Genomic DNA, 15,500 nt, shown 5'->3' with positions numbered 1-15,500 from the left:
GACAGCAACGTATTAACATGTCTCTGTAGTAACACGTATAATCATATCAACAAGACAGGATCTGCCCAAATCAACTGGGATGAAAAAAGATCTGTTTAGCTCTCTGTGATCATCAATCATCATTAGATGTGATCAAGAATGAGTTTTACAAGTTTGAAACGTTTTTAAAACAGTGCATGTTTGTAATGAATTACAGCGACTTTACTGTCTTTATCACCACAGCCGCATGTCAGAACAATTATGAGAGAAGACGATTCAGTCCTGGTTTGTGGACGTTCAATCAGATTAACGTGTATCCTATCACATTTGCCGTGCAAAAACAGTGCAAAGTTAAACAATCACGCTGTGTGTACGTGCGTGCATGCGTACATGAACTTTGTAAGGCCATTGTGTGTGACTCGTTGCAGAAAGGCTTCACAACAAATACATCAAATAATCATTGGGAAAGTTCTTACTGTAGTATTTCTCACAAACATTACATGAGATCTGCTTTCATCATGTCTATCACTGTGCTGTTTATCTGACGCAGACAAGGCGGAGATTGAGGCACACGTGGGAATGGTGGGTAGGGAGAACTAGCATTAAAGGCACAGGCAACAAAACATTGAGAGCAGAAATTGCAAAGGTATTCTGAAAGGTATAATAAATAATCTGATGGGTGTTTTAAGATGAAACTTTACAGACACATTCTGGAGACACAAAAGACTTCATTTTTTGACAAAGAAGGAAAACAGATGCCCTTTAAAGGTGCTGTAGAACGCATTGATTCAATAAGTTAAACTGTTCTCTGATATCTAAATACTACCTTAGGTAGGTGGCTTAGGTTAGTGCAAAAATGATTTAGAAACTAAAAATTCCCCTACATTGAAAACCTTGGTTTTGTCCATATATTTGGAATTGTTGTATTTATGAATGAGCTCTTCACTGACACTATGCAGTTCGTGTCAGTACTTAAGGCCCTTTCTTTCACACACACACAGAATCATTACTATGTGCTCTAAAGTACAAACATGCAAAATAGTCATACTTGAGTTTGACTATTAAAATATTTTAAAAAAATATTTTTACAAATTGAGTAGATTTCTTGTCAAATGACTTAACAAGTGTCCACTGAAGTGGTAGATTTATTTAAGTTAGAGAAAGTGATTGAATTAAATTAAATTTAAGTTTTAGTTGTGTTGTAGATAAAATACAGTGCTCAGCATAGTTGAGTACAGCCCATTTTGAAAATTAATATTTTGATCCCTTTCTCAGTGAATATAGGCAGAGTATTTTTGTGCATTTTAACAAATCAGATTTATTAAACAGATAAATTTATTTAAACATTATTTTAATCAATTCAAGAAAAATATTGCAAATAAAAATTACAACCTACAAAATTTCAACTGATTTATTTATTTTTTTTGCTTCGTTTGTTTTTCCTCTTTTTTTTAAATGTGTATTTAATATTTTCTATAACAAATAAATGTTGGTGTTCTAGTTTTTGGACCATTTAATATAAGTTATTTTGTTAGATAAGCTCCAGACTTGGCTTCAGTACTGACTAATCTAATGGATAAGCAGAAATATAATATTGTGTAGCTTCCTATTACAAATATTAATTCAAAAGAGAGATTTGTGAGGGGTGTACTTATATATGTTGAGCACTGTATAGGGTAAATTATAATTACACTTCACAAAAGGGAGCAACAGAGATATATTTAGAGTTGTAATTTGTGATTTTAATGTATATGAAAACATAGGCTTTAATATCACCTTCTGTATTAACAGAAGTTTTGAGAAATGCAGATAAGACTAATGGCATCCTTTAACTCCAGAATCACAGTAAGAGCTGTGTGATATGACACGATGCATAAACATGCATTAAACTCTTATATTCAGCTGTCTACATGCCTCATTACAAACATATGCGGCAAATTTCACATTACACATTTAAATAATGAAAGATACAGTTAAACAGACCTTATGCCTCTTCAGGAGGAACCAAATACATTTATAATTCATCTTTTACAAATTTTGCATTCTGACGATCAGCTGTGATGACATGAGATGCCCCACACCTTGTTACATTACCTGGGAGCTCTATAAAGCCAGTCACATTTTCAAAATAATAGTCTCATATACATAGTAAGTATAATACAAGCTTAGATAAAAGGAGGCAAAGGATCCTTGTTGAAATTGTGTGGCCAATCAAACACTGTCCGGGACATGGAAAATAATGATCCCATGTATAATATATAGTAAGGTTATATCACACAAGCAATAATTACATTTTCCTGAATTTTTATTGAAGTGAAAGTGACACTAGCCATTTTCTCTCACAGGGTGGAGAACATGTCGATGCGCCTGGAGGAAGTAAATGAGCGGGAGCACACCATGAAAGCCTCTCTGCAGACAGTGGACCTGCGCTTGGCTCAGCTCGAGGAGTTCTCCGGCCGCATGATGCATGCACTGGAGCGACTAGCTGGCATCGACCGCTGTGATCTGGTACGCACTCGATCCGGGAGTTCAATGGCCGTCGACCAGTCAGGTTTGCTTCGTCGGGGAAGTGTCACCAGTGCTGATGGGTACAGTTTGTACCGCTGGCACCTGGATGCCGAAGAACGTGGTGATGAGGTCAGGGGGCAGGGAACAGAGAGGCGAAGCAGTATTGGCATCACTGACCTAAACCCACAACATGCCTCTTCCTACGGTCCCACATTGGACGTCTTGCCACTTCGGCAAAGGACACATTCCAGCTCTAGTGTGGACATCCTAATCTCTCCCTGTGAGTCCTTCCCGCCACAAGATGGAGGCCAGAACTCTCAATCCCCAACACGCTCCTCTTGTCAGCCCACAAAAGATGCACACGCTCTGCTAGAATCTAGAATAGACACAGCAGTTTCACATCCTCTTGAAAGGGCGCAGTCCTTGAGGCAGTACCCGAATGAAGCTCAAAATAACTCGCTTTCGCATGAGAATAGATCCCAAAGCGGTACCTTGTATGTATCAATGGCGCAATCCAAATTAAGCAGTCCTGGGAACACTTGGGCTTCAGAGCCTTATGGCCTACAGGATCAAGCAAACAGATCCCCAACATTGGGTCGCTGGCCTCCACGCTTTGATTACAAAGTTCATCCCTCCCCGTTCGGCCTTTCACCTAAGACATCTTCAGAGAAATTGAGACAGGTGGACGACCAAGATAAAGAAGATACTTCTAAAGAGAGCAAGAGGACAAACAGCCATCAAGCGGGAAGTGAAGAGAAGAACAAAGACGAGGATGAGATACAGGCGAATAACGAAAGCACCAAAACAGAGGAAGTAGACGATAAGAGAGAGGAGCTGACAGACTCGGATCGCTTGTATGTAGCAGAGGACAGGATGTACCCCGCACTCAGATCCAAGAGTTTGAACGCTAACCCACGAAAGGTGAAGGCTGCAGGGGACGTCCTGGATAAACCTCGAGCTGCCAGTAGTGTGAGAGACCTGGCAGAGGCCTTTGAAGTTAACACCAATGACTACAGACCCTCCAGAGAAAGGAGTGGCACACAGACATGATTCTTGTCTAAAAACAGGTCACACTGTGCGATTTTGACCACAATTTGTTCATCTGAGACAAATTTGAAAATCCTAAAAGATTCTTAGACTCCCAGGCCAAATTCTTGCAGTGTCAGAAAGTTTCAGACACTTTCCTGCAGTGTGACAATCCTTACGACAAGCATCAAACCAAGAACCAACGTACATGCTGAACCTAATGATGCAGTCAGCATGACAACTTCAAAGCACCCCAGGGAAATGGCGAAACTGTTTTTTTTGGTTTTATTGTAGGCTCGTTATGAGTAAGACTGATGTTTATGTTTGCTGTGATGTATCATTTCACAACACAAGTAACTAAATGTGTCATGAATTGATGACATTCAAGCTTTTGAATTTGGGTAGGCAGAATCCAGGCAGAAAACCCAAAATAGCACTTGACTTTAAGACAGGGATGTCCAGACTCTGTCCTGGAGAGCCGGTGGCCTGCAAAGTTTAGTTCCAACCCCAATCAAACACACCTGGGCTTGCTAATGAAGCTCTTACTAGGCATTCTAGAAATATCCTTGCAGGTGTGTTGAGGCCAGTTAGAGCTAAAATCTGCATGACACCGGCCCTCCAGGACCGAGTTTGGACACCCCTGCTTTAGGAGGTTAAAGAAGTTGCTAAATGTATTAAAACAGGTGCTTGTTTGTCGTAAAAATTCTAATTTGTGCATCTCCTAATTTCTGTTGTAGATGGTGTATTCTGAGAAATTTTCGTACCCCTTGGTTTTGAGTGTGGTCCTGAAAAGTCTTCTTTTCTAGGGGTGTCTAGCCCTTTCCCTTAGCTTTACACCTTTCAAGCTAAAGAGAATTGGGACACCCCTACCCCTTTCACATGAAGATGCAAAACAAGAGGTAGGGTAAGGGGAAAGGCTAAGGGGTACAATTGGGATTGGGCCTAAGTGTGATTGAAAACAATGGATATATATTGAGGTGTTCACATAATGAGCAATAAATTACAGCACGCTAAAGCAAGGATTTCTTGTAACAGTTTATAATGTTTTTTCTCTTAAAGGATTAGAACACACAAAAAAATTAAAATTCTGTTATTAATTACTTACCTTCATGCTGTTCCAATTCTCTGAGAGACAAAATAAGTCATTTTTGATTAAATTCAAGAGCTCTCTTATCCTCCATAGACAGCCACGGTCCTGACTCATTCAAACTCCAGAAAAGGAACCAAAAACAAAACATTCCATGTGACTTTAGTGGTTCAACTGTAATCGTACAAAGCTCAACAAACACTTTTGTGCACTAAAGTAAATGCAAATACACCTCACCCATGTTCTTTCTAGCATCAGCAGCACAAGACACAATCTTTGGACTGTCCTTAATACATAATTCATTCATTCATTTTCTTTTCGGCTTAGTTCCTTTATTAATCGGGGGTCGCCACAGCTGAATGAACCACCAACTTATCCAGCTTATGTTTTACGCAGCGGATGCCCTTTCAGCTGCAACCCATCACTGGGAAACACATACACTACGGAAAATTTAGCTTACCCAATTTAGCTCAACCTCTATGGAGGATGAGGGAGCTCTAAAATATGTGTTCTGTAGATGAACAAATGTATCTGGGTTTTGTAACAAGATGATGGCGGGTAATTAATAACAGAATTTTCATTTTTGGTTCAACTATCCTTATAGGTTGCATTTGTACTTTAGATCTGGTGCTGCAGTTGTACAAAGGGAGAGACTGGTGGCGCTAGAGCACAGAAAGCTAATCTGAAAACCAATTGAACTAGACATTGAACTGAAGTAAAATTTTCGGAAACGTCATTGATGTCAAGTGTTTGTCAACTTTTGTTTGAGAACATATTCACAGCAACATCAAAAACATCAACAAAAATGAATTACGTAGCAAGGATTGCAGAAAAATGGGACTCGTTGGTAAGTTGATATTTTTTTTACTTCATTAGCAAATTTCAGGATTAGATTTGAGCGTCGTTGTGAGCAGGCCGCCTAAAAAAATACATTGTTGTGGTCAGCGCCATCTTACATGCAGGCAAGGCATGAATTTACTCAGAAGTTTCGTGTTCAGTCTGAAAGCACTTTTTGTTTGAGATTCACAACACATCACTGCATCCAATTCAGTCTAAAAGAGCCTTGATGTTCTCTGTTATGCTAATATGATTGTGCACTTACATCTTAGCTAACATACTTCATATATACTTCACTATACTATTATTAGTATATTTGTGATTAGAATTAGTAATGTTAAATATAATCATAAACCCTAATGAAAAGGGGAATAGTTTACTGCATTTAATTTTAGATGACTATTAAAAATGACACAGAAAATGTTACCATATTTCATTGTGCGTTTCCCTCTGATGGGTTGCAGCTGGAAGGGCATCCGCTGCGTAAATCAAATGCTAAGGGACTAAGCCGAAAAGAAAATGAATGAATGAATTTTATTGTGTATATGTGTGTAATTTATATATATACAAAAAAATGCCATTATAAAATAAACTGGACACGTGTAAATAACTTAGAAAAGATATTTTAATCTTTTTTTTATATAATCAGTTAACTCTTGACATATTACCGAACAGACATGAAAAACAAGAAAGACATTATAAAATAAGACATAAAAGCTTGCATTGAATGGTCAGTAAGACTTTATGCTCAGTATGAGAGTGCTGTCATTGTTTCATTGAAAAATATGCAAATGTGCCTGCATGCATATTCAACAAACATGACTTCAAGGCCATTAAAGGGATAGTTCACCCCCCACAAAAAAATCCATTCTATCATCATTTACACTTCCATGTACTCAACCCTGTTTGACTTTCCTCTGCAGAACGCAGAGGATATTTTGAAGAATGCTGATAACCATTGGTACCACTGACTACTACAGAATGGACAAAAAAGAAGAAGAAAAACAGACATGCAGGGTTTGGAACAACGATTTGGTGAGTAAATGATGACAGAATTAAATGTTATGGTGATCAATCCATTTAAGTGGGAACTGCACACCTCTGAGCAGGGATTCGATCAATCAGATGCACAATGCCAATGGAACTCAAGCAATCATATACCCTTCAACAGAATAGCAGAATTAATCATTCAATGAATTTGAGTTACTTAAATTAAGTCTTCTAAAACATTTCGACTGATTCTCAGCATTTCAGTTTAAATTCTACACACACACACACACACACACACACACACACACACACACACACACACACACACACACACACACACACACACACATAAAATTAAGTCATTAGCAGGCCCACATGGAATCTGTAGATATACAACAATCAGCAGATTTACACAAAACTGGAATATCTGCCATGCAAAAAGCTGGCATTAAAAAAAAGAGAGAGAGAGAGAAAGAGAGAGAAAAAAAAGAGTCTAGTACTCCCAGCTTTGGTTGATAAATCTGACATAATCAAAATCCATTCAACAGAATTGCAAGTTATTTTTTCCTCCTACCAAAATCATTCCATATGGGCCTAGCAATAGCCTAATAAACTCATTCAAGCTAGAACAATCTTCCACTTTTTCGAGTGGCTGATTTCACAAGTGGTTCATGAAGTGGTTTACACACATAACATCAGTGCATAACAAAAACAAAAGATGCTGCAGTGGTACTGTAAACACTATACGACTTCACACTCATAGGAGTCTTATAAAAGAGGGTATTACAAAAAGACATTGTACAGTATACTGTGACGACGTTTAAATGAGTTAAAAAAATAAGTATTAACAAATGAATCCATCTCACAGGTTAACATGCTTTAGGTGCTTATGCAGGGGTAAGTAAAAGATGTCGGTAGAGTATAAAAATATAATACCATTAGTAAATGTAATACTGTATATACTAATATACATGGCCTAGCCGGCTGCTGCTTCAACAAGCTTGATTCTTTTCTTTTTCTTCTCGTGCTCACTATAAGAGATTACAACCAAAAGTCAAAGATAAGGATTTTTTTTTTTTTACTGTTAATACCAATAACAGCTTTGGTCTATATTAAAATGTAAGGGGGAAGACTATAACCTGTGAAGTTTTGATTTCCACAATTTATTGCAGCTTTGGGTCAGTAACTATAAATGAAATTAAAGGGATAGTTCACCCAAAACTGAAGGTTCTGTGCTCATTTACTTGTTTGAGTTTCTTCCTTATGTAAAAACACAAAAGAAGACAAACCTGTAACCATTCACTTCCATTGTATTTGTTTCTCCTGCTGTGTACATCAATGTTATCAGCTTTACATTATCTTCTTTTGTGCTCACAGGATATTCATACACAGTACTCATAAAGGTTTGCAACTACTTTAGAGTGAGTAAATGGTGTGTAATTCTTCAATTTTTGGTGAACTATCCCTTTAAGTAGATAAAGGAGTGACTTTAAATATAACAAAACAAATATGTTTAACAATGACACAAACTATATATTTATATTGCATGTCCTTCAGTTTGACCAACGCTTAACTGTCAAACCAATAGGCTCGTCAGTCGCTACTTTAGGTCTTTATTGCCAAAACCTGCATTAGAGCAGGAGTTCGATTTCTTTAATCTCTTCACGCATTTTTCTTCATTAAATTCTAGTTGAATAAAGCACTTTGAAATCAATGGAACTATAAACCGACTATATGTAATCAACTAAAAGTAATTAAAATCGGGCTACACTAAACTGGAGGTTATGAATATTTTGGTTTAAAGGGAATGTTTTGGGAACAGCTCAACAGTCCTTTATCTCACAGTCTTCAAGCCTTCAGTATGTATGGATGAGGCAGGCTGAAGTCCAGAGCTCTCAGCAGCAGCTAACAGCTGAAAGTCCAGTGGAACTGTAAACTCTCACACAAACACACACACGCATAGAGAAATGAAATCATTCACACTAAGGCTGCAGGAGTTGCTGGGTTAGAGCAGAATGCAGCGGAAGAAGCTTGGCTTCTTGGATCGACTCTCTGTGATTTTTACTGCTCCTCCTCCTCCTCCCCCTGAAGGGTTATTCTCATTCTAAACACAAATATATGGGGGACATATTCAATATTATATACAAATTATATTTCTGTATTCAGGCAGTACAAAGCTCATCAATGTTATTAGATAAGGTTATGAACATCTCCACCATCAACATCCTCACCATTTTCCTGTTTAATCTCGTCATGATGTCTCTAGCAAGAGTGACAAATGCCTAGCAATAAAGAAAACATTACACTTGAACACTTGAAACATGCAAATCTAAGCAAAAACTCAATTTAGTGGTTCAACCCACCTCTTCAACATTTGTGCTAGATTTTGCACTGGTTTCCAAGAACTTGATTCCGTAATCAATAGCTAGCTGTAGCAAAACAAGAGGAAAAAAAGGAACTGTTTACTTAAAAACATCAGCATTTTCACATACCACATATGTTCTTGCTTTTCTGAATATGTCATTTTCATTCATTCATTTTCTTTCGGCTTAGTTATATATTTATCAGGGTTCGCTACAGAGGGATGAACCGCCTATTATTCCAGCATATGTTTTATGCAGCAGATGCTCTTCCAGCCACAACCCAGAACTGGGAAACAGCCATACACTCTCACATTCACTACGGCTAATTTAGTTTATTCAATTCACCTATAGCGTCTTTGAACTGTGGGAGCCTGGAGGAAACCCACACAAACACAGGGAGAACATGCGAACTTCACACAGAAATGCTACCTTGCCCAGCCAGGACTCGAATTACTGATCTTCTTGCTGTGAGGTGACAGTGCTGACCACTGAGCCAACACACATCATTTTAATCATTATTATTTTTATATTAAGCATACCTTCTCTCCTCTTTCTTTTGAAACTTGTCTCTTGTCGTTCATGTCACACTTGTTACCCAATATCATTCGCTCCACATCTGACGATGCATGCTGATAAAACAGAAGAGAAGTCAACTCATCTGACTCGCTGAATGAAGTGAAAACTTGCTTATCTACATCAGCATTATGTCTGTTTCTCACCTCCTCAATGTTCCTGATCCAGTTCTTGATGTTGTCAAATGATTTCTCATTTGTGATATCATACACCAGCATAATTCCCTGTAAAATGACGAGAAAAAAAAAACATATGGCTTCAGTAGAACTAAAACAATACATACAAAACATACATAACAAGGGCTGCACGATATACATATTTATATATATTTAAACACCATTTTAAGGACAAAATTATTAGCCCCTATAAGCTATATATTTTTTCGATACCTGCCTCACGTTAAGCTTGAAAAATATCTAGTCAAATATTTTGTACTGTCATTGTAGCAAAGATAAAATAAATCAGTTTTTAGAAATGAGTTATTAAAACTATTATGTTTACATTTACATTTTTCAGACGCTTTTATCCAAAGCGACTAACAAATGAGGACAAGGAAGCAATTTACACAGCTATAAGAGCAACAATGAATAAGTGCTGTAGGCAAGTTTCAGGTGTGTAAAGTCTAAGAAGGAAAGCGTTAGTAATGCAAGTTATTTTTTTGTTGTTTTTTTTACAGTACAGTTAGGGGTATAGCCAGAGAGGCAATTGCAGATTAGGAAGTGAAGTATAGACTAAATAGTTAAGAAATGTGTTGAAAAAAATCTCTGTTAAACAGAAATTGAAGGGGGGGTGGAATCAACAGAGGGGCTAATAACTCTGACTATAACTGTGTGTGTGTGTGATTGTGAGAGTATATATATATATATATATATATATATATATACATATACATATATATATATACATATACATATATATATATATATATATATATATATATATATATATATATATATATATATATATATATATATATATATATATATATATATACATACACACACACACACACAATTAAATTCATAATTATTAGCCCCACTGTTTATTTTTCCCCCAGGTAAAAATGTTTTGTCTTCAAGTGAGAAGAAATGAATCAAAATGAAGAATTTTTCCCTAAAACAAGCAAAATCATAAGGGTAAGTCAAATAATCTTGTTTTTGTTTTGAAATGCAGATATTTTGGACAAGAAACAACACAAAACTTCTAAGTAAGATACCTTTATTGGTTTTACATAAATCATATAAATTCCATCTAAATTCTGTAATTAAATACAATTCTGAAGCTCCTGGTCAACTTTCAGACTCAACGTTGCGTGTCTTGCAATGTGACTAATGCAGATGCACACATTGTGATATCGATGCTGAATTTATTTATTGTGCAGCCCTATGCAGTACCATATCTAAAGAAAATAATGCAACATGTCTCACCATTGCTCCTCTGTAATATGCAGTGGTGATGGTTCTGAACCTCTCCTGTCCCGCCGTATCCCTTCACAGCAAATTAAGAACACTTTAAAAATGTTTTATGTATACAGTGCTCAGCATATACAAATACACCCCTCACAAATCTCTCTTTTAAATTCATATTTGTAATAGGAAGCTATACAATATTATCTTTGTGCATATACATTAGTTAGTACTGAAGCCATATCTGGAGCTTATCTAATAAAATAACTTATGACAACGGTCCAAAAACTAGAACACCAAAATTTATATTACAGAAACATATAAAATACAAATTTATTAAAGAGGAAAAATCAAGAGAAGCAAAAAAATTGAAACATTTAGTTCAAATTTTGTAGGTTGTAATTTTTTAAACAATTTTATTGCTTGAATTTAATTGTATTATCTTTTAATTTCTAAATATGTTTTGTTACTAAAATATCATTTTGATAAAAATAACTGTTTAATTAATCTGTTACATTTAAAAGCACCAAAATACATTGCCTATATTCACTCAGAAATAAATACAAATATTCATTTTCAAAATGAGGTGTACTCAATTATGTAGAGCACTGTACGTTGATACTTTGTTCTTTGCCCAAAGTACAGTTTAATAACCTACCCAAACTAATTACCTGATTGACACCTGTGGTCTGAAAGTAAATAGTATAGAATATCCAACAATATTACATCTTAATTATTATTTTTTTTATCACTTACATTGTCTGCATTTAATCTTAAAAGTAACATTATGAAATCATAAATATAGATGCTTAAATGTTGTGTTTTCCCATATTTTCATCTCCTTTTGTAATGTGCCAAGACGAGCAAACTTTCCACAGGTTTGGGGATTTCTGCTTGACACTGACTTTATATGGCAAACTCTTACCAGATTTGAAGCTTGATCTTTTTCCCATCCAGCTCAATTGTTCTGATTTTGAAGTCAATTCCTGTAATAACATGTAGAAAAAAGCAATGTTAAACACTGTAATTGTAGTATTTCTGCAATGCAAATAAATCCTATGGTGACACGTTATAAAAATGGACTAATCTCACGACTTATCACAACTCTTTCCGCTGAAAAGGGAATCACCGCATTAGCACGTTTTCACAGCACCACAACCATGGGTATGGAATGTGTAGAAAGGTCAGAATGAAGTGACATACAGTACGCCTGACCTAATAAATGGCTGCAGTGTTGCAATAGGCTTCACGCGTGTATGAAGCTTTTGCATTAGCATAATAACGTGATTCCGGTTTATGACATCTATAAAAAAAACGTCTGTATTAAGGCATACACTCCTGCCAGCAGCGAAAGCTAGGACAGGACATGGGACGGGAAGTGACACAGCAGCGTTGTCCATGGCAATAGGGGAAGTCTGTGGCATAACAATGACAAAAGGTCAAGGAACTCTCGCATGGGCTTACCACAGGAAATGACATACTGGACAACGTTAAAGACTGGTCTACCTAAAGTTGTCAAAAATATCAAGACCAGCTGTAGTTTGAAGTATAAGTGACCCAGTTTATGTATGTTACAACAGAGACAACAATTGGACTTTGTGGATGTCATATAATGTAATAAGTGCTTTAGTACTGCTGACTAAAGAAACAATGAGGAACAATACTGAATAGGGATAGGACGATAACCGTTTTCAAGGTATACCACGATTTAGAAAAGTCAAGGTTTTAAAGGGTCATGAAACCCCCCTCTTTCGGTTCAAGTCTACCTTAGAATTTTTTCAAAAAATGCTTCATGATGGACGTGGAGCACTGTGAACAGAGCCAGGGATGGGTGTGGCCGGCAGAGAAGGGGAAAAAGAGGGGAGTGAACAACTATTGTCAGGTGGCTCACAAAATGAGAAACAAACCGTGGCGAGATTTTGTAGTTAACAAAGTTGGAATGCAAAGAAATAAGCAGGAATTTAATGCCCTGCTATACATGTTATTCGTAATTTCATATTCACATAACCACAATTTGTTGTATCGTTATAAAGATAATCATGTAAACACTATTATTAAGGAGGACTTCTCTCCTCCTCAATCCCTGGGTCGGAATGCAAACACAGCAGAAAGCAGTGCAGCAGGTCTTTTTCCTTGTCTATACCATTTGCCCTGCCAGTATTCCGGAGGATTTTAAATACAGACGAACACAGCAGCACAGATATAGGCGATGTGTCTGAATGGTAACAAACTGAACTGATAAAAGACAAAGTCCGCCATTCTCCAATTCTCGTACAGCTCTCTCTAAAGAAATGCTCGCTGCAAACCAACAACTTTTCTGTATCGGCCCTGACAGCATCGCGAGGAAACACATGCAACAAACCCTGTGTATCATGGAAACAAGCACATACGGCCTAAATACTGCGTGCCATGCGTGGACGGGGTCTCACAGCTTGGCAGGTCTGCCTTGCTTTCAGAAAGCACATGCTCTCATTAATAATTAAGAAGCAGGGTCTTCTCATAGGATAAGAAAACTCAGCTATGAACACTAATAATAACAAACCGACGTATCATCACTTTACTAGCAGATTTGAGCTACGTAATCGATTTTAATACCGCTCCAAAAATGATTTTAAACCCAGAAGATGAACTTAGCTGACCAAAGCTCAAAATTATCCCGGTTTCTCCACAATTAAAGCTGACAGGTGCTAACATTGTCTTACCAATGATGCTCAACACACACAAATTTGTGTGTATATCAAAAAAAGTACTCGGGTGTCTTGAACCTTTAAAACTGCAAAAATGTTCTGTAATACCATTCCTACAGCACATGTAAGATTTTCTTTTTACGTGTTTTTTTGTTCTTGTTTGTATTTAGGACAATAGTATCTCCAACAGTAAAAGATATCCAAAGATGCTGCTTTAACATGTAAAGATCTTATTTTAACATGTATTTTAAATGTTTCGAAGAGGAAAAAAGTTTTAGTTTTTCCCCAGACATTTAAAAAGAATACATTTTAGAGCAGTAAACAAAATACCGTGAAACCATGATATTTTATCCAAGGTTATCATAATGTCAGAATCATATACTGGCCCATGCCTAACACCGAATGCTAAAGAACAAATTGAATTGGAAGTAGCTTAACATATTTTCTTCTACTGTGACACATCTGAGTGAAACAGATCATCATCACAAAAAGGTTTTTCCCATTGATTGTTTGTATTTTGAAATGTGGGTGTTGCACTCAAAATTGCAAACAGATGAACACAAGTTGTGAAGTTTAAGGGTGTGTTCACACTTGACAGATTTGGTTTAATCAAACTATGGAGCAACTGTTCTGTTAGTGTGGTTCATCTGAATGAAACCTTGCCATATAAAGCTTGGTGAGCAACAAGCAACTGGACAAAGAGTGTTGAAAAGAAGGGTCTAGCTCGTCTTCTAAACAAGCTTTGGTTTGACTGAAATATGAATATAACATGGACCAAAGGATTATGTCACATGATGTGACCATATAAAGGACAGACAGCTATACTTGGTTTTTGTCATTACTCAACAGATTAATGTTGGAAAAACATCTTCTGCCACTAGCTCTTTCTTTGTGTCTCTAATTTCTAGACATGTTTTGACTTTAAGAAGCTTTTCACTAATTCTCAAGTGATAAAAGTACATATACAGTACAGTACAACACAACGATCACATTTGTTTTTAATGTTTTGTAAATTCTGTCATAAAATATAAGTCATAGAGCCTTTTGCTTTTCTGTAAGTTTAGTTTGTCCAAAGAAATGACTGAACTCTAAGTAAACGAGGATTAAATGTGTACTTTTTAATGAATCACAAAAACCAAGTGTGTGAACTCACTCTAAGAGGACTGGAGAAGTCCTGTAAAATCACCAGAGAGAAGTGTGTCATTTTCACAGGAAGGTGACATTTGGGTTCAACCCTACGATCACAATACACTTAAAGAATAAACAAGCTGATGAATAGTTCGTAATGCGGTCTATAACATGAATTAAGAAAATGTTCAATGTCGTAAATTCACTTGAAGTCCCGTTTAGTGGTGAAATGTGAATCTAAACAACTCTTTAGCCGCAAAATTGAAAGTGCAGTCCAGCCCACTGTGCTAGCGCACAGCTAATCAGGCTGAGATCATGCTAGCTCTACAAATGCAGCGTACTGTGTAACGTCTAATTCATCTTACACGTAATAGCAGTCTACAACAACTGATCCTGACGTTTACATACGGAAAATGTGTCGTTTGTCTTTATAAAAACACGTCGATGAACAGTTTAGTGAACGAGCTGTCACATCCACGGCCTCTTCCTGTCACTCCAACAGACAGTCACATGCACGTAAACCTCCATGCATCTTTATAACAGCTCATGCAGTACTACCCAGTTAACATCAATGTAATGTTTGTACACAAATCAAGCAGCTCTAGTGTGAAACTGACCTATGGTGGAGATGAAAGTGGTGTTGAAGGCGTCCTCGCTGAATCGAAACAGCAGACAGGTCTTGCCCACACCGCTGTCTCCGATGAGCAGCAGTTTGAACAGATAGTCGTACGTTTTCGCCATATTTTCTTGTTTCTCCCTCGTCTGGCTACCTTCTTTCGGCTCGGTAGCAGAGTAACGGTGTTTGACTAACGGTACATAAGAGATGCGGTTCAACTTGTGTTTCCGACTTTACTGCACGCAGCGCAGCAGTGAGGAAGAGACTGGGCGGGTCTGCCGTGACGTCATCACGAAAGCA

The 15,500-nt window shown here is 37.0% G+C and overlaps 2 protein-coding genes across 13 annotated transcripts in view; one reads left to right on the top strand and one right to left on the bottom strand.

The window, feature by feature from the left end:
* The window catches only part of trpm1a (transient receptor potential cation channel, subfamily M, member 1a), a 163,654-nt gene extending 157,353 nt beyond the window's left edge, over positions 1 to 6,301 (top strand). For 5 of the 9 annotated variants that reach the window (NM_001441528.1, NM_001441529.1, NM_001441526.1 and 2 more), the window contains one exon: positions 2,325 to 4,533. In NM_001441528.1, the coding sequence (NP_001428457.1) occupies positions 2,325 to 3,537 (1,213 nt within the window). In that variant the 3' untranslated portion in view covers positions 3,538 to 4,533. Of the gene's footprint in view, positions 1 to 2,324 lie in introns of all 9 variants that reach the window. The other 4 variants (XR_015494965.1, XR_015494964.1, XR_015494966.1 and 1 more) reach the window with 2 other exon arrangements.
* rab8b (RAB8B, member RAS oncogene family) lies at positions 6,045 to 15,477 on the bottom strand. Of its 4 annotated transcripts, none has more exons than XM_087258542.1 (9): positions 15,202 to 15,477; positions 11,695 to 11,755; positions 10,791 to 10,851; positions 9,510 to 9,587; positions 9,330 to 9,419; positions 8,791 to 8,856; positions 8,659 to 8,709; positions 6,746 to 8,531; positions 6,045 to 6,699 (listed from the first exon to the last, which is right to left on the bottom strand). In XM_087258542.1, exons 1-8 carry the CDS (start codon positions 15,323 to 15,325, stop codon positions 8,433 to 8,435), a joined length of 630 nt encoding a protein of 209 aa, XP_087114668.1. In that variant the 5' UTR covers positions 15,326 to 15,477; the 3' UTR covers positions 6,045 to 6,699; positions 6,746 to 8,432.
* Between the last annotated feature and the right edge of the window lie 23 nt (positions 15,478 to 15,500).

Source organism: Danio rerio, chromosome 7, assembly GCF_052040795.2.
Source record: "Danio rerio strain M-AB ecotype USA chromosome 7, GRCz13ab, whole genome shotgun sequence".
Lineage (NCBI taxonomy): Eukaryota > Metazoa > Chordata > Actinopteri > Cypriniformes > Danionidae > Danio > Danio rerio.
This window is presented reverse-complemented; position numbering and strand designations above follow the sequence as displayed.

Coding starts and splice junctions, on each gene's coding strand:
- rab8b (XM_087258542.1), bottom strand. CDS start 15,325: ATGGCGAAAACGTACGACTATCTGTTCAAACTGCTGCTCATCGGAGAC. Junction 8,710..8,790: donor CTAGCACAAATGTTGAAGAG/GTGGGTTGAACC, acceptor CTTTATTGCTAG/GCATTTGTCACTCTTGCTAG. Junction 8,532..8,658: donor CGAGATTAAACAGGAAAATG/GTGAGGATGTTG, acceptor ATTTGTGTTTAG/AATGAGAATAACCCTTCAGG.